This window comes from Narcine bancroftii, chromosome 2 (assembly GCF_036971445.1).
Source record: "Narcine bancroftii isolate sNarBan1 chromosome 2, sNarBan1.hap1, whole genome shotgun sequence".
Classification (NCBI taxonomy): domain Eukaryota; kingdom Metazoa; phylum Chordata; class Chondrichthyes; order Torpediniformes; family Narcinidae; genus Narcine; species Narcine bancroftii.
In genome coordinates this window covers 176461130-176480025 of record NC_091470.1, presented here as the reverse complement: position 1 = coordinate 176480025, position 18896 = coordinate 176461130, and the positions used below count along the sequence as shown (strand labels likewise).

The 18896-nt window shown below is 47.4% G+C and overlaps 1 protein-coding gene across 1 annotated transcript in view; it reads left to right on the top strand.

The window, feature by feature from the left end:
- The window catches only part of LOC138754638 (microtubule-actin cross-linking factor 1-like), a 46158-nt gene that overhangs the window by 15473 nt on the left and 11789 nt on the right, over window positions 1-18896 (top strand). The window contains exons 3-7 of the mRNA XM_069919186.1: window positions 1412-1640; window positions 1873-2189; window positions 3047-3214; window positions 5893-6016; window positions 7547-7642. Of these exons, the coding sequence (XP_069775287.1) occupies window positions 1412-1640; window positions 1873-2189; window positions 3047-3214; window positions 5893-6016; window positions 7547-7642 (934 nt within the window). The remainder of the gene's footprint in view (window positions 1-1411; window positions 1641-1872; window positions 2190-3046; window positions 3215-5892; window positions 6017-7546; window positions 7643-18896) is intronic.

Genomic DNA, 18896 nt, shown 5'->3' with positions numbered 1-18896 from the left:
GAGCAGAAGAGATTTTACTTATTGATGCTTTCCACCATGCAAGGAAATGTTCATACTCACATAGACATGCACCCCACAGCGGTGCACGACAGTTACGACAGTGAGAAGGGTGTATTATCTCATCAGGATCATGTGAACACTTTTGTAACTTCCTAGGAATACACCCTTCTCACTGTCGTAACTCGTAGATTGATTGGAAGTCACTGAAATGTGAAGGGGAAGAAGAGAAAAGGTATACCTGAAAATGAATGACTGGTGCAACAGCAGTTCACCCAGTGATGGACGGGGAGGCTGAAGACATTGTTGAATCGTAGAAAATGTTTGAGCAGAAGTGCAATTTAGCATTCAAAAGCTATTTTATAAATGTAACAGCAGAGGAGAAGGTTAGTCATATACATGTCTGGACAGGGGAGCGAGGCCGTGACTTATATAATAGCTGAGAGCTTACGGGGTGGAGAAAAATGATCCAGAGCAGATATTTGCAGAGTGTGTTTCTCTCCGTGAACTCAGCTCTAATCCTAGACTTGAATGCAATGAATTTCAAGGTTTTGTGTAAGAGACTGATGAGACTGTTACTAACTTCCTTGCTACACTAAAAACTAATGCTGCAAAATGCAGATGGAAGGATATAGATGAAAAATGAGCTGATCCACTAATAGGCCCATCCTGAAGTGCAAAAGTCTCTTATAGGGAAGGATAGCTTGAAACTGGCCAAAGACTCTGACACAGCCAGAGTCTTCGAAGCCACGAGGACACAAATGAAATCCCTATCAATGCAGACCCACCCACAGCAAAGAGAAGGAAGGGTTGATGCTATAAAAAATACAATCAGAAGAGTGCCACCCCCAGGACCTGTAGGAAGGGCAGAAGACAACACCGCTCCGTGACAGTTACAAAATAGTTCACATTCTCCTGACTAGATCACAGTCACTTCTAGATTTCACGTGTTCTCTTTTACATCATGAAAGAATATTAAATCCCTGAATGGAAAGATAAGGATGATTTCATTCAGATGACAAAAGTTTAATGTGCTTAAGTTTAAATAAAAGCAAGTCTGTTTGACGGGGAAGGGACTGTGTACAAATACTGTAGGAGAGGATTTATTTTCTTGTCAGTCAAATTAAATATGGAATATATTCTATTCCATCTCAGCAGCATTCATCCTTTGACACAAGCAAATAATTGTAGATCAAGGTAGTTGATTAAACCTCCGAAAGGATAAAACCATTTAGGTTTCTAGACTTGAAATACGTTTCCTGTGTGTATTTAAGGGTGTTTTGGTGCACTGATTTTTAATAAATTGGGAAACCTGAATATTTTATTTCAATTGCAAATTCAATAAATAGAATCCTTACCTCCCCCAACTCAACTTGGAGCAATAAAAATGAACCTAGGATTGTTTCTTTTCTAGGAACATCGCCAAAAGTTGACCCAGAAAGAGCAAGAGTTGGTTTTGGCCACAGAGGCAGCTCAGACTTTCCTGGAACAAAATGTCCAGGACCCTTTGCAAGACGAGGAAGTTGTACTGCAGGAGAACTTGAATGTCTTGATGGAGGAGTACGAATCCGCTTTATCAAGTGCAGATTCTCAATTAAATGTGATTGAGGATCTGCATATAGAATTGCAGAAGTTCCGAAAAGGTGAGAGAAAGTATTCATTTATTTTCCAGATTACTATAAAATACTATTTCCTGAGTGTTGAAAAGAATTCTAAGTAAGACAACAGAAATCTACATGTGGTTTGGAATAACCCCAACTTGTAATTATTACAGGATCCTGTCAATGTGTCAAAGTCTATATAATCTGGTATTTTTTGACCATTTTGAATGCTTGAAAACTTTTAAATATTTGACCATTATATTCCTTTGAACAGATCACGATGAATTTGAAACATTCATGATTCATTTCGAGAAGGAACTAACAAAGATTAAAGCTGGGGAATTTGACTCCAAGTCTTTGACATTCAAACTGAAGAAGCAACAATTCCTCTTCAAAGATCTTCAATTTCACAAAGGGGATCTAAGACACCTCAGACGATCTTGGAAAAGTGTCTTCGATGCTGCCTTTCACTTTGAAATCAGGAATGCAATTGAAAGCTACAAGATCCAAATTGATCCTGATGACATAAGCCAACGTGTGGAGGAGACGGTTGAAAGCGCCGATGCTCGCTTCAACACACTTCGATCAGAAGTATGACATATCTCCATTTTTTTTAGGCTAATAGCATTTAAACTCCAATTTTACTGAAGATCAGTAACTTGAGAGCATTTTGATAGACTGAGCAACTTGTGTAAGTTTTAGTCTTATAAGAGTGGCTCTGGAAAATGTTTGCGGCTGTGATTAATAATACCCATGAAGAACAGGAACAATGATCAAATCTTTCCAGTATTGTGGAGCTCTCTTGGTGGCAGAACTGACTCGAGTTGGACAGAGACCATTGCAGAAAATAAGTTGTGATCTTATTTCCTTTTAATAAAATCAAATGTCGAAGAGATCGTAACTGGTGAAGATTTTCCAGACTGCCCTCCCACGTGCATTTGTCACTGAACAAGGTGCAATGTGTCCAATCCACAAAGGTCACCTCGCTGGCTCAGTATGTCCTAAACCCAAGGGTGAAGCTTGAATGGCATAACAGAAATGCAGAGAGTTCGGCTGGAACAAGCCCAGCCCAAAGAAATTCTGTCAAATCTTCACTGACACTCTAAAGTTGTGAAGGTTTTCAATGCTTCTGATATATTCCTGACCATCAGTTTATTTTAAAGCAAACTCAAAATAGTAATTTTGATTTATTGACATAACAAGAACATGGAACAGTATGGCAGGGTAACAGGCATTCCACCTTTGGTGAGGAGTGAACATTGCCTTTTTGTCTGTGACCCTCAAAAAACTTGTTGCAGGAAACAAAAAAATGATAGTTGGCATAAGTAATGGACAAGTAATGTATCGCTTGACTCATTTTGGATCAATTGGACACTCGATATTTGATAGCCTCACAAAATCGTACATTTTAAAAATCCACATACTCATTCATTTCTTTCACTCTCTAGTGCATTGGACTTGGATCCCGTCTTGGCACAAAATTATTTAAACAATGGCAAGAGAAGGCAGTTGAGCTGCGTTTGTGGCTCGAATGTGAAGAAACAGAGAGAAGAATGGTTCAGGTGGAGGCCATCTCTAATCCAGAAATCTTGCAGCAAGAACTTGAAAATATCATGGTAAATTAAAGTTGTTATTTCATAAATCACTGTATAATGTTGCTTATTCTAATTTACGTGTAGAAAGATGAATGCTTTGAAATAATGTTAATGTGCACATCCAATAACAGTGGTTAAGGCCACATGGGAGGTTTGTAAGTTTGGCACCTGAAATAGGAAGTTGGGCTCCATCCATTCCACCTTGATCAGGTTTTAATGGGAGCCTGATGAAGATCCAACAGCCAATTTGCTTCCAGATGGTGAGGGCGAGATTGGAAACTGTAACAAAGAAGCCAAACAGTTCTGCTCTTATTGTGTGTCTATTTTCAGTATGGGTTTCCTCAGACCTTATGTTGCCTGTAGCCATGTTTAATGGGGGCCTGGTGACTAAGGATATGGTGGCAAAATTTTGGACGACCTCAAAGATTATAACAGCAGAGCAAAGAAAGTCTACAAATCATTAATGGGATCATCAAGGACAGAGACGATAACTCCATAGATGGGGGTTTCAGGAACAGGTGAAGGGAGGTGGGAGGAAAGTGGTGATTTGGAGCACATTTTGAGGGAAGATTTGTTTGCAAGGTTGCAGAGATTGATTTATTCCAAAGAAGTATTCGAACCATAGAACCTTACAATATTACAGAACAGACACAGGCCCCTTTGGTCCTTCTAGTCTGTTCCGAACACTTTTTCTACCGAGCCCCTCCGACACCCAGACCATAGCCCTCCATACCTCTCCCATCCATGTACGTCCAAATTCTTTTCAAATTGAAAATTGAGCCCACAATCACCACTTCAGCTGACAGCTTGTTCCATTCTCCCACCTCTTCACTCTGTGTGAAGACGTTCTCCCTCACCTTACCCCTACATTTATCCCCTTCACCCTTATCCCATGTCCTCTGGTTTGTACTTCACCTGCTCTCAGTGGAACAAGCCTACCTATATTTACTCTGTCCCCCACATCGCTTTAAATATCTCGCTCAAATCTTCCCTCATTCTAGACTTCAGGGAATAAAATCATAACCTGTTTAACCTTTTCCTACAACTCTGCTCCTGAAGTCCAGGCCCCATCCAAGTCAATCTCTGCACCATTGCCATCCTTCCTGCAGTTAGGTGATCAAAACTGCACACAATAATCCAAATTGGGTCTCACCAATGTCAATTCTACTTTATACTTTGATTGATCAAGGTCAATGTGCCAAAAGTTCTCTTTGCAACCCTATCCACATGTGATACCACTTTCAGAGAATGAGGTATCTGTATTCCCAGATCCCTCTGTTCTGTCGTTCTCCTCAGTGCCCTACTGGTTACCATGTATGTCCTTTCTTGGCATGTCCTTCCAAAATGCCACACCTCACACTCATCTGCATTAAATTCTATCTTCCATTTTTCAGCCCATGTTTCCAGCTGGTTCAGATCCCTGTGCAAGCTTTGAAAACCTTCTTTGCTGTCCACAACACCTCCTATCCTAGTGTCACCTGCAAACTTGCTGATCCAATTTACCGCATTATCATCCAGATAGCCTTACTGGTTTCTTTCTTGAGGTTTTTTTTTTGCATTTTCTATACTCTTCAAGCACCTCATTTGCTCTGTGATGTCTATACGTGCTGCACACCTCTCTTCTTCCAAACCAGATTCCTGAGCCTGCTAATCTTGACAGGAATATGCAAAGTCTGTACTCTCCAAATTTCACCTTTGTAGGTCTTCCACTGACACCGCACATAATTTTCCAGGTCAACACCTTCTCAATCCTTTCTCATTTCCTCAAAATTGGCCTTTCTCCAATTTAGAATCTCAAGCCGAGTCCCAGACCTATCCTTTTCCATCATTGACGAAACTAATGGCATCATGTTCACTGGAGTTGATGTTTGAGGTATTGGAATTTGCATCAGAAAGACAAACCACTAGTTCCCATTTTGCTTTATTGAGGTGGAGGGCATTTCTCCTCATGCAGTCAGAGAAAAGTCGGACCATTTATTGCAGTAAATGGCCTGGGATTGATGGTCATGGAGAAAAGCTGTGGGCCATTAAGTGCTCGTGGGGATAGGAGTTGCAAACGGGTTGGATTGCTGAGGGAGAACACATATTTACCTTTGAAGGATGATGGATTGGGGAGAGGGGTCATCCGGAGTAAAAGTAGATGGGCAGAAAAATGATAATACAGAATAACCCTTTGCAGCCAAATCTATGTCCATTAGTAGTGAAAAGCCAAATGAGTTCTTCAGCATTATTTTACCAATACTGATGCAAATCTAAGCTTCAATTACTGCATCAGAACATTTTTACACATTTTCTTGTGACCTTGATTGTTTGCAAGGGGACTTCAGGGCTGGTCAAGAGATGTAGACAAGATAAAGATGATGAGCTCAACAGCATCAGAAATAGCTCAAACATCAGGCATATTAAATACCTCGAAGCATTAATAAGTAATGGTCAATAGAAAGTTTGATCTGGTTGTTTGAGAAAATCCCAATATCCTGTGGTTACTGGGTCCTTGAAAATGTTCGCCTCCTCACCCCAAAGCAGGCCAGAGAGTTGTTGGTATTTATGATCATTTATAGAATCGTCTTCACAGGCTGTTTATCTCCTTGACACCAAGACAATATCGAAATTAACCAAGGCATCGGTGAATCTCAGATATACAGAAAGAAATATTAATTTTATTGTGAATGAGTCATTGTGTCATTTTGAAATCACAGGTCCTTCAGGGAGAAATTTCTGAACATGAAGATGCTGTCGAAAAGTTACAGGAGGCAGCAAAGTGCCTGCTGTCCTTGAGCAATGACGTTGTTCCAAATGTACTCCAGCTTCGAAAGACCACAGGTACCATTTCAACATTTGCTGCTTAGATCAAAAAGTGGTTCTGTAATTCCAACAAATACAAGTGATGCTTCCAGCTGGTAAATTAGACATTTTCAATATCTGTAAATTACCAGTGGGGACCCACCTACCTCTTTGAACCATTCTAAACTATTTCTTGCAATTGATTGGATTTCAGATGTTGAATCATCTTTACCTAGCACGTCATAAATATGCTATCATTTCATAAACAGCTCTGAAAACTCTAAAATAAATGGAATGACCATTTACTAAAGAATTGTGCACACTTAAATAAATGTTTGAATAAAATGCAGTTTTTAAGCAAGTTCTATAGAACTTTCTCTACTGAATTGTGGTCAGTGATTCAGACTCGTATGCCAGAATCGCAATAGTATTGCAAAATGTGTGTTTATTGAATGAAATTTCTGCTCGAGTGATGCATCTTAGAAGTGTTGGGCCTTATAAAATTGTTGCATTAGTGGTACTGAATTAAGAACCATATTTGGAGAATTGGAAATTAAAATGGCAGCAAATGGGAATTCTTCCAGTGAATTCGTTGAAAGTGATGCTCTGCCATTAATTTAATTAAGCAGCCAGGCTCCAGTCATGCCAGACTTGTTCGTGGCTCATCAATTGAAGAGGAGATTGATTGATTGGAAACCAGACAACTTCCAATCATAGAAAGAAGACTGGAAATGGGAAACAAATGTTAAAATATTCCAGCAGTACAGTGAAGTCACAAGTTGCACCGAAATGTTAATGTTGCTTTTCTTTTTTCCAGATGCTTTATCAGCTCCTTTATTTTTCTACATTTTTGTTTTCTTTCCTAAATCTCAGAAATTCTATTTTTTCTGAAGAGTGCGTTTGTCTTGTTGATCAGTTATTAATAGAAATAGAGGGTATGTGGAAATGGTAGAGGGTTAAGCAGTGGGAATTTGCCAAGTGTGAACATCTGGCAAACATGCAGCCAAGGAAGTGTTTAGGGCTGTGATGGCTCAAAGACCCCCAATGTGAGGGGATTTCTCGTGCTGGGCTGCGACGGCACTGAAGATCCATGCATCTGAGCACCCGAAGGGCTGGATGCCGTTCTGGTGAGCACAGTTGCTCTCAGTGTCTTCTCTATTCACCAGAGTATTCTTTGTTGTTCCTGCTCCTCCCCGGCCCCAGGTCCCCCCACTTCACCTGCTCCTCTCGATGAGGAAAAGGCCTTGAAGTCAACATGTTTTCAACAAAGAGTTGCACAACTGTCCCTCTCTTTCTCTCTCCATTTCCTTTTGCAAATGTCCCTTCCTTTTCACTGTTCTTCATATCACTCGTCTGCTATTTCATGCTGACTCCCTCCAAACTTGTTTCATTCCTTGCTCACCTTTTTGCCCCTACTTTTCCCTTGTCATCTTCTGTTCTGCATTGCTTTAAATATTACTAAACCCACAGTTCTCCTGTGTTTGTTGAGCTGAAAATACTGGAACCTTGTGGTAAATCTTTGAAGACACTTTTAAATGTATGTGTAACAGAACCTTGTGTTCCTTTTAGCTATCATTGAACAGAGATTCCAGCATTTGCGTCAGGAAGCATCAGAAAAGAAGATGAAGTTGGAACGGTCAAATGTCCAAGAGGAAGATCTCGAAGGTTTACTTTTACCTGTCACTTCTCACAACTGCGATTTCGGAAATATTTTATTTCTGGATTGATGAAGCAGAGTCGTTGATGTAGTTGAGAAACATTGCTATTTTACACACATAACTGGTCCCTAAAAGCAATGCAAGAATGACCAGATAATGTTGATTGCAAGATAAATCTTGGCTTGGAGAATTACAGTCCGGATACAGGACATCTCGGCCCCTCTAGTCCACACCGATTTAAGTGAGCTCCTCTCGCCCCACTTACCGGCTCCCTGTCTGTAACCCTCCAAAACCTTCACATCCATGCAGCTATCCAACTTGTTCTGAAATGACACGAAAAGTTACATCCCAGACCCTGGCAGCAGGGAGGCAAACTACCAATCTCTTTCCTTAATCGTATCCACAGAATCCCCGATCTGTCCTCCTAACCACCGAATTCCCTATAACTATTACCCTCCTCTTCCTTTCCCTACTCTTTTGGGCAACAGATCCTGACCTTGTGCCAGAGACACAGCACTGATTCCTTCCCCAGCCTAAATGCTCCTCAAGGAGGAGTACCAATTGTTGAGTGCTTCAGTCACAGGGGCCCCCTCCTGTATCTGTCTCTTCCCTTTTCCCCCACCTAACTGTAACCCACTGATCCTCCTCCTGTGGCCCTGTTGAGACCACCTAGCTATAGCTCCTATCTATGATGGCCTCACTCTCACTGACCAGGTCGAGGTCATTGAGTATGGTGGGTGGGTTGGAGAGGCAGCAGTGTGACTCAGATGTGTGGGGGGTGAGACAGCAGCACGACTCACGTGGGCAAGGAGAGAGATTGACGGCAGCGCAACTCGGGTGGATTGGAGAATGGTAAATGTATTCCCCTTGTTTAAAAAATGTAATAGGGAGAATCCTGAGAATTAGGGTTAGTCTGACATTATTGGTGAGTAAACTAATGGAAGAGATTCTTAAGGATGGGATCTATGAATATCTGGAGAAATACACACTACTCAAGGATAGTCAGCATGTCTTTGTGAAGGCAAACATGGGCCTCACAAATCTAACTAAGTGTTTGGAGGAGTTTACAAAAGAAATTAATGAGGGTAGGGTGATAGATGTGGTCTACGTGGATTTTAGCAAGGCATCTGACAATGTCGACCACAAGTGACTCCTTCAGAAAATCATGAGTCGTGGGATGAGTGAAAAATTACCTGCATGAAATAAAAGCTGTCATGTCAGAAGAAAGCAGAGAGTCGTAGTGGAAAGAAAGTATTCTGCCTGGAGGTTGGTGACTAGTGGAGTGCTGCAGGGATCTGTTCTGGGATCCCTGCTCTTTGTGATTTTCATAAGTGACCTGGATGAAGAGGCGGATGGATAGGTCAGTAAGTTTGCGGATGACACAGAGGTTGGATTGGAGGAGTTGTGGATGGAGATGAAGGCTGTTGAAGGTTGCAAAATGATGAAGGTGGGATGCAGAGTTAGGCAGAAAAGTGGTAGATGGATTTCAATCCGGATAAGTGAGAGTTGATGCATTTTGGAAGAACAAACCAGAAGGCTGAGTCCAGACTCAATGGTCGGTTATTTAAGAGTGTGGATGAACAGAGGAACCTTGGGTTCCAAATCTACACATCTCTCAAGGTTGCCACACAGTTTGATAGGAGAGTTAAGAAGGCTTATGGTATGCTGAGATTCCTTCATAGGGGGTTTGAATTCAGGAGTAGAGAGGCCATGTTGCAACTCTACAAATCTTTGGTATGACTCACTTTGAATATTATGTTCAGTTCTGGTCACCTCATTATAGGAAGGATATGGAAGCTATGGAGAGGGGACGGAGGAGATTTACCAGGATGCTGCCTGGATTGGGAAACAATTCTTATGAGGCAATGTTCGCAGAGCTGGAGTGTAGAAGGATTAGAGGAGACGTGGTAGAGGTCGACAAGATTAAGAGAGGCACCAATAGGGTGGACATACCAGCTCTGTACATGGATAGCCATTAATTCTACATTCTGTTCATGTCAATATTTCCCTCATTATATATTTATCAAATTTATTCCTGAAGGTTGGTTCACAGGCAGTGAATTCAAATTTTGAACCTCAGAGTAGAAACATCTTTTCTTTTGATCATAATTTACTCTTTTCCCCTTTGTGACTCAGGACTTACTGATCCCTCAAGCAGCACGAACAGGCTCTCATCCATTTTGGAAAAACCCGCACTCTTTGATGCAAATTTCGATATTGTTGCGTCTACTTCCAAATCTAGATTTAAAAAATCAAATGAGTCCAACACTGAATCCTCAAGGAATACAGTATTTCCCATCTTTTCATCCATAAAACCATTATCTGAAGCCACCACTCGAGCATGCATGTCGACAGTCATCCAAAGATATTGCTTGCAATCTTATATTCTTCCCTCAGCAAAAACAATTCAATCCAAACCTCTTCAATCTCAGCAACTTCCTGGTAACGTCTTCTGAATCCTCAACAATGCTTCGCCATCCTTCAGGGACAGGAACACTACATAATGTTCCAAATGCAGCCGACCCGAAATTGACTTGACTCACCAACTTTTACAATCAGTGCCCCAAATCTCGACGTCCAGCAGGCTGGATGCTTCTTTACCATCCTCTCCACCACGTTGTGTCTTTCAGGGAGCAATGAACGTTCAGCTCCAAATCCTTCTCTCCATCAATGCTAGAAAAGGTGTATTGTATAATTTCCTCTTGTATTTGACCCCACCAAAATCCAGCACCTCATTCAGGGAAGGGGGAGGTGAAGAGGAGAGAGAGAGCGAAGGATAGGAAGGGAGAGTTGTCGAGGAAGGGGGAGGGATAGTGGGAAAGGGTAAGGAGATGGAGGGAGCATTGTCAAGGAAGGGGAGGAATAGAGGGTGAGGGGAAGGAGAGGGAGAAGGAGGGACAGATGTCGAGGAAGGGGAGGAATATATGGAGAGGGAGGAATATATGGAGAGGGGAAGAGGAGAAGGAGAGGGAGAGGAAAGGGGAGGGGGAGAGTTGTCGAGGAAGAGGGAAGGAAATAGGGAGATGGTGAGGGGAAGAAGAGAAAGAGAGGGAGTGGGGAAGGAGTGGGAGGGAGAGTATTCAAGGAAGGGGAGGGATAGATGGTGAGGAGAAGGACAGGGTGAGGGGAAGGAGAAGGATAGGGGAAGGAGAGAAGGTTGTCCAGGAGGGGGAGGGATAGAAGGTGAGGGGAAGGATAGGGAGAGGGGAGGGAGAGGGAAGGAGAGGGAGATGGAAAGAGAGGGAGTTTTTGAGGAATTGGGAGGGATATTGGGAGAGGGGAAGAGGAGAGGGAGAGGATGGGAGAGTTGTCGAGGAAGGGGGAGGGGTATGAGCGGATGAGGGGAAGAGGAGATGGAGAGGGAAGGAGAGGGAGATGGAAGGAGTGGGAGGGAGAGTTGTTGAGGAAGTGGGAGGGATATAGGGAGAGGGTTAGGGGAAGAGGAGAATGAGCGGAGAGGGGAAGGAGAGAGAGTGGAAAGAAGAGGGAGGGAGAGTTGTTGAGGAACTGGAGTTAAAGAGGGAGAGAGGGACGAGCAGAGGAGGGAGAGGGATGGAGAGTTGTTAAGGAAGGGGGAGGAAGGGAGAGGGTGAGTGGAAGAGGAGAGTGAGAGGGGAGGGAGAGGGAGAGGGGGGATAGTTGTCGCTGAAGGCGAGGGTTATGGGGGGAAGGGGAAGGAGACAGAAGGAGTGATGTAATGGAATGTTCGGGGATAGTGGGAGAGAGGGAAAGGGGAGGAAGAGGAGAAGGAAAGGGAGAGGAAAGGGGAGTGAGGGAGAGTTGTTGAGGAAGGAGGTGGGATAGAGGGAGATGTTGAGGGGAAGTGGAGAAGGAGAGGGTGAGGGGATAGAGAGGGAGAGGGAGGGAGAGTTGTAGAGGAAGGGAGAGGGATATAGGGATAGGGTGATGGGAAGAGGAGAATGAGAGGTAGAGGGGAAGGAGAGGGAAAGGAAATGAGAGGGAGGGAGAGTTGTCGTGGAAGGGTGAGGTATAGAGGGAGAGGGTGAGGAGAAGAGGAGTATAAGAGGGAGATGGGAAGGAAGTGGAAAGGAAAGGAGAGGGAGGGCGAGGTGTTGAGTAACGGGACGGATAGAGGAAGAGGGTGATTTGCAGAGGGAGAGCAGAGGTGGTAGGGAGGGTTGTGGAGAAATGGGGAGGGAAAGAGGGAGATGGTGAGGAGCAGAGGAGAGGGAGAGGGAGGGAGAGATGTCGAGGAAGGGGCCAGGATATAGGAAGAGAGTAGGGGAAGAGAAGAAGGAGAGGGAGAGGGGAAGGAGAGGGAAAGGAAAGGAGCGGAAGGGAGAGTTGTGGAGAAAGGGGAGGGATAGAGGGAGAGGGTGAGGAGAAAAGAAGTAGAGGGAAAAGGGGTGGAGAGAGAGGAAGAGAGGGAGGGAGAGTTGTAGTGGAAGGGGAGGGACAGAGTGTGAGGGGAAGAGGAGGATGAGTGGGAGAGGGAAAGGAGAGTGAGATGAAAGGCGAGGGAGTGAGAGTTGTTGAGGAAGGGGGAGTAATAAAGGGAGAGGGTGAGAGGGAGAGGGGATGGAGGATGAGGGATAGTTGTCGAGGAAGGCGGAGGGTTATAGCGAGATTGGGAGGAGAGGTAAAGAGATGGAAAGTTGTCGAGAAAGGGGGAGGAATAGAGGGTGAGGGGAAGGATAGGGAGATGGGAGAGGGAGACGGAAGGAGAGGTAGGTAGAGTTGTTGAGGAAGATGGAGGGATATTGGGAGAAGGGAAGAGGAGAAGTAGAGGAAGAGGGAGGAAGTGTTGTCTTCGAATTCGGAGGGATAGAGGGAGAGGGTCAGTGGAAGAGGAGAAAGAGTGGGAGAGGGAGGGAGAGTTGTTGAGGAAAGGGGTGGGATATAGGGAGAGGATGGGGGAGAGGGAGAGGAAAGGAGAATGAGGGAGAATTGTCTATGAAATGGGAGGGATATAGTGAGAGTGTGAGGGGAAGAGGAGAGGAGAGGATAGTTCTCGAGGAAGGCTGAGGGCTATAGGAAGATTGTGAAGGGAAGGTGAAGGAGAGGGATGTCGTGGAAGGGTGAGGAATAGAGGATGAGAGGGAGAGGGGAAGGAGAGGAAGAGAAGGAGAGGGAGAGGAAATAGAGGGAGGCTGAATTGTTGAGGAAGGGGAGGGATAGAGGGAGAGGGTGAGGGGAAGAGGAGATATTGAGGGAGTGGGGAAGGTGTAAGAGGGAGATTTGTCAAGGAAGGGGGAGGGGTAAAAGGTCAGGAGAAGGAGTGGGTGAGGGGAAGGAGAAGGAGAGGGGATGGAGAGGGAGGGAGAGTTGTCTAGGAAGGAGGAGGGATAGAGGGTGAGGGGAAGGATAGGGAGATGGAAGGAGAGGGAGACAGAAGGAGTGGGAGGGAAAGTTGTCGAAGAAGTGGGAGGGATATAGGGAGAGCGTTGGGGAAGAGGAGAATTAGGGGAGATGGGAAAGAGAGAGAGGAAAGGAGAGGGAGGGAGAGTTGTTGAGGAAGGGGCAGGAAAAGAGGGAGAGTGGGATGAGCAGAGGAGGGAGAGGGAGGGAGAGTTGTCGAGAAAGGGTGTGGTATATGCCGAGAGTGATGGGAAGAGGAGAGTGAGTGGGGAACGCGATGGAGAGGGAGGGATAGTTGTCGAGGAAGGCAGAGGGTTATAAGAAGATTGTGAGAGGAAGGGGAAGGAGACTGAAGGAGTGATGTCGTGGAATGGTGAGGGATAGAGGGAGAGTGGGGGAGGGGATGAAGAGAAGGAAAGGGAGAGGAAAGGGGAGTTAGGGAGAGTTGTTGAGGAAGGGGGAGGGATAGAGGGAGATGGTGAGGGGAAGTGGAGAAGGAGAGGGAGGGAGAGTTGTTGAGGAAGGGGGAGGTATAGAGGGAGAGAGTGAATGGGAGAGGAAGGGGATGGAGAGGGAGAGGAAAGGTAGGTTGTTGATGAATGGGGAGGAAAAGAGGGAGAGGGTGAGGAGCAAAGGAGAAGTGGAGGAGTGGGAGGGAGAGATGTCGAGGAATAGAGTGGGCTATAGCGAGAGAGTGAGGCGAAGAGGAGAGGGAGAGGAAAGGAGAAGGTGGGAGAATTGTTGAGGAAATGGGAGGGGTATAGTCAGAGTGTGAGGGGAAGAGGAGAGGAAAAGGAGGGATAGTTGTCGAGGAAGGCGGAGATTTATAGGAAGATTGTGAGGGGAAGGTGAAGGAGAGGGAAGGAGTGATGTCGTGGAAGGGTGAGGAATAGAGGGTTAGAGGGAGAGGGGAAGGAGAGGAAGACAAGAGGGAGAGGAAAGGGGATGGTAGGAAAGTTGTTGCGGAAGGGGGGAGGGATAAGAGGGAGTGAGTGAGGGGAAAAGTAGGAGGTCAGGGAGAGGGGAAGGAGAGGGAGAGGAAAGGAGAGGAAGGGAGAGTTGTCAAGGAAGGGGGAGGGATAGAGGGTCTGGAGAAGGAGAGTGTGAGGGGAAGGAGAGGGAGTGGGGATGGAGAGGGAGGGAGAGTTGTCTAGGAAGGAGGAGGGATAGAGGGTGAGGGGAAGGATATGGAGGGGAAGGAGATGGAAGGAGAGGGAGATGGAAGGAGAGGCAGAGAAAGTTGTTGAAGTGGGAGGGATGTAGGGAGAGGGTTAGGGGAAGAGGAAAATTAGGGAAGAGGAGAAAGAGTGAGAAGAAAGGAGTGGAAGGGAGAGTTGTTGTGGAAGGGGGACGGATATAGGGTGAGGGGAAGATGTGAGGGAGAGGAGAAGGAGAGGAAGTGGATAGGCAGGGAGAGTTGTCGAGAGAGGGACAGAGTGTGAATGGAAGAGGTGGAGGAGTGGGAGAAGGAAAGGAGAGGGTGATGATAGGCGAGGGAGGGAGAGTTGTTGAGGAATGGGAAGTGATAAAGGGAGAGGGTGAGTGGAAGAGGGAGAGGGGAAGGAGGATGAGGGATAGTTGTCGAGGTAGGTGGAGGGTTATAGCGAGATTGTGAGGGGAAGGAGAGGGAGGGAGAAATGTCGAGGAAGAGGGAGGGATGTTGGGAGAGTGAGGAGAAGGAGAGGGAGTGTGTAAGGAGAGGGAGGGGAAAGGATAGGAAGGGAGAGTTGTAAAGGAAGGGGAGTGAGGAAGGGTTAAGGGCAGAGGAGGGAAAGGGAGTGGGAGGGAGAGGAAAGGTAGGGAGAGTTGTTGAGGAATGCAGAGGGAAAGAGGGAGAGGGTGAGGAGCAGAGGAGAAGTTGAGGGAGTGGGAGGGAGAGTTGTCGAGGAAGGAGGTGGGATATGGGGAGAGGGTGATGGGTAGAGGAGAATGAGAGGGAGGGAGAGTTGTTGAGGAAGGGGAGGTATAGAGGGAGAGAGTGAATGGGAGAGGAAGGGGATGGAGAGGGAGAGGAAAGGTAGGTTATTGATGAATGGGGAGGAAAAGAGGGAGCGGGTGAGGAGCAGAGGACAAGTGGAGGAGTGGGAGGGAGAGATGTCGAGGAAGAGGGCAGGATATAGCGAGAGGGTAAGGCAGAGAGGGAGTAAAGGGAGAGGAAAGGAGAGGGAGGGAGGGAAAATTGTTGAGGAAGGGGGAGGAATAGAGGGAGTGATTGAGGGGAAAAGGAGAAGGTCAGGGAGAGGGGGTGGGGAAGGAGAGGGAGGGAGAGCTGTCAAGAAAGGGGCATGGATAGAGTGTGAGGGGAAGGATAAGGAGAGGGGAGGGAGAGGGAGAGGGAAGGAGTGGGACGGATATAGGGAGAGTGTTAGGGGAAGAGAAGAATGAGCAGAGAGGGTAAGGAGTGAGAGAGGAAAGGAGAGGGAGGGAGAGTGGTTGAGGAAGGGGAGGGAAAGAGAGAGGGGAGAAGCAGAGGAGGGAGAGGGAGGGAGAGTTGTCGAGGAAGGGGGTGAGATATACGGAGTGATGGGAAGAGGAGAGTGAGAGGGAAAGGAGAGGGAGAGGGAGGGAGAGGAGTTATCAAATGGGGAGGAAGAGAGAGCGTGAGTGGAAGAGGAGACTGATTGGGGAAGGTGAGGGAGAGTTGAAGAGGAAGGCAGAGGGGAAGGAGAGTGAGATAAAAGAGGGAGAGTTTTTGAGAAAAAGGGAGGGACAGTGTGAGGGGTGGTGGAGGAGGAGTGGGAGAGGGGAAGGAGAGGAATGAAGATGGAGGGAGAGTTGTCGATGAAGGGGAGGGATATTGGGAGGGGGAGGGAGAGTTGTTGAGGAAGGAAGAGGGCTATAGGGAGTGTGTGAGGAGGGATAGGGTGTGGTGGAGGGAGAGCTGTCATGAAAGGGGAGGGAATAGAGGGTGAGGGGAAGGATAAGGAGAGGGGAAGGAGAGGGAGAGGATAGGAGGTAGGGAGACTTGTTGAGGAAGTGGGAGGGGGTGATTGGGAGAGGGAGAGGGGTGGGAGAGGGAGAGGAAATGAGGTAGGGAGAGTTATTGAGGAATGGGGAGGGAAAGAGGGAGAGGGTGAGGAGGAGAGGAGAAGGAGAGGGAGAGGGATGGAGAGATGTTTTGGAAGGGGCGGGATATAGGGAGAGGGTGAGGGAAAGGAGAGGAGCATTGTTGAGGAAGGGGGAGGCATAGAGGGAGAGGGTGAGGAGAAGAAGAGGTCAAGGAAGAAGTGATGGAGAGAGAGAGGAAAGGAGAGGCAGGGAGAGTTGTTGTGGAAGGGGACGGATATAGGATGGGGGTAAGGGGAAGAGGCGAAGGAGAGGGGAAGCAGAGGGAGGGAGAGTTGTCGAGGACGTGGGAGGGATATCGGGAGAGGGTGAGGGGTTAGAGGAGAATGAGCGGAGAGGGGTTGGAGAGAGAGAGGGAAGGAAAGGGAGGGCGAGTGGTTGAGGAAGTGGGGGGGAAAGAGAGAGGTAGGAGCAGAGGAGGGAGAGGGAGGGCGAGTTGTCGAGGAAGGGGGTGGGTCATATGGAGTGATGGGATAAAGAGAGGAAGAGGGAAAAGAGAGGGAGAGGGAGGGAGTGTTGTGGAAGGGAGAGGGGGAGAGAGAGGGTGAGTGGAAGAGGAGAGTGAATGGGGAAGGTGAGGGATAGGGAGGGATAGTTGACGAGGAAGACGGAGGGTTATAGGAAGATTGTGAGGGGAAGGGGAAGGAGAGGGAAGGAGTGATATCATGGAATGGTGTGGGATAGAGGGAGAGAGGGAGAGGGGAGGAAGAATAGAAGGTATGTGAGAGGAAAGGGGAGTGTGGGAGAGTTGTTGAGGAATGGGGAGGGATTGAGGGAGATGGTGAGGGGAAGTGGAGAGTGAGTGGGGAAGGAGAGGGTGGGAGAGTTGTCAAGGAACAGGGAGGGATAGAGGGTCAGGAGAAAGAGAGGGTGAGGGGAAAGAGGAAGAGGGTAAGGAGAGGGAGGGAGTGTTGTCGAGAAAGGGGGAGGGATAGTGGGTGAAGGGAAGGATAAGAAGGGAGGGAAAGGGAAGTAGAGGGAGACAGAAGGATTGGGAGGGAGAGTTTTTGAGGAAGTGGGAGGGATGTAGGGAGAGGGTTAGAGGAAGAGGTTAATGAGTGGAGAGGGGAAGGAGAGAGAGGAAAGTAGGGGGAGAGAGAGTGGTTGAGGAAGGGGTAAGGAATGAGGAGAGGGGAGGAGCAGAGGAGGGAGAGGGAGGAAGAGTTGTCGAGGAAGAAGGTGGGATATACGGAGAGGGTGATGGGAAGAGGAGATTGAGAGGGCAAGGAGAGGGAGGGAGAGTTGTTGTGGAAGGAGAGGGAGGGAGAGGGTGAGTGGAAGAGGAGAGTGAATGAGGAAGGAGAGGGAGAGGGAGGGATAGTTGTCGAGGAAGGCAGAGGGTTACAGGAAGATTGTGAGTGGAAGGAGAGGGAAAGAGTGATGTGGAATAGAGAGGGAGAAGGAAAGGGAGGGGAAAGGGTAGTGAAGGAGAGTTGTTGAGGAAGTGGGAGGGATAGAGGGAGATAGTGAGGTGAAGTGGAGAAAGAGAGCAAGAGGGAGGGAGAGTTGATGAGGAAGTGGAGGGATATTGGGAGAGGGTTGGGGAAGAGGAGAACAAGCGGAGTGGGGAAGGAGAGAGAGAGGAAAGGAGAGGTATTGAGAGTTGTTGAAGGGGTGGGAAAGAGGGAGAGGGTGAGGAGTGGAGGAGGGAGAGGGAGGGAGAGTTGTCAAGGAAGGGGGAGGGAAGGAGTGTGAGGGGAAGATGAGGAGTGGGAGAGGGGAAGGAGAGGTAGAGGAAAGAAGAGGGAGGTTGTTGAAAAAGGGGTAGTGATAAAGGGAGGGTGAGGGGAAGAGGAGAATGACATGGAAAGGAGAGGGAGAGTGAGGGAGAGTTGTTAAGGAAGGGGAGGGATGGAGAGGGTGAGGGGAAGAGGAGGAGTGGGCAGGTGAAGGAGACGGAGGAAAGCAGAGGGAGGTTGTTGGGGAAGGGGGAGTAATAGAAGGTGAAGGGGTGAGTAAAGGAGAGGGAAGGAGTTGTCATGGAAATGGGAGGGACAGAGTGTGAGGGGAAGAGGAGGAATGGGAGAGGGGAAGAAGAGGTAGAGGGAAGCAGAGGGAAGTTTTTCAGGAAGGGGGAGTGATAAAGGGAGGGTGAGTGGAAGAGGGAGAGGGGAAGGAGGATGAGAGTAGTTGTCGAAGAAGGCGAAGGGTTATCTGGAAATTGTGAGGGGAAGAGAGGGAGGGGGATGGAAAGTTGTCGAGGAAGGGGGAGGGATATAGGAAGAGGGTGAGGGGCAGAAGAGTGGGGAAAAAGGCAGAGGAACGGAGAGAGAGGGAGAGTTGTCGAAGAAGGCTGAGGGATGGAGGAGGAGGGTGAGGGGAAGAGGAATGGGAGAGGCTGAGAGAATTGTCAAAGAAGGGAAGGGATGGGGGAGAGGTTGTGAGGAAGAGAAGAAGGATAGGGAAGGAGAAAACGAATAAAGGAGAGGGAGGGAGAGTTGTCGAGGAAGGGTGAGGGATAGAGGTTGAGGAGAAGGAGAGGGAGGTGAAGGAGAGGGAAGGAGAGGGAGGTGGAAGAAATGGGAGGGAGAGTTGTCCAAGAAGGGGGAGGGATATAGGGAGAGGGTGAGGGGACGGAGAGTGTGAAGAGAGGGAGAGATGGAGGGAGAGTGTAAATGAAGGGGGAGAGATAGATGGAGAGGGTGAGGGGAAGAAGTTAAGGAGAGGAAGAGGGGATAGATGAGGGAGGGAGAGTTCTCGAGGAAGGGGCAGGCATATAGGGAGAGGGTTAGGGGAAGAGATCAAGTGGAGAGGGGAAGGAGTAAGAGAGTAAAGGAAAGGGAGGGAGAGTTATGGACAAAAGTGGAGGAATATAGTGAGATGGTGAGGGGAAGAGAAGGAGTGAAGAGGGAGTTATATATGTCGAGGAAGGGGGA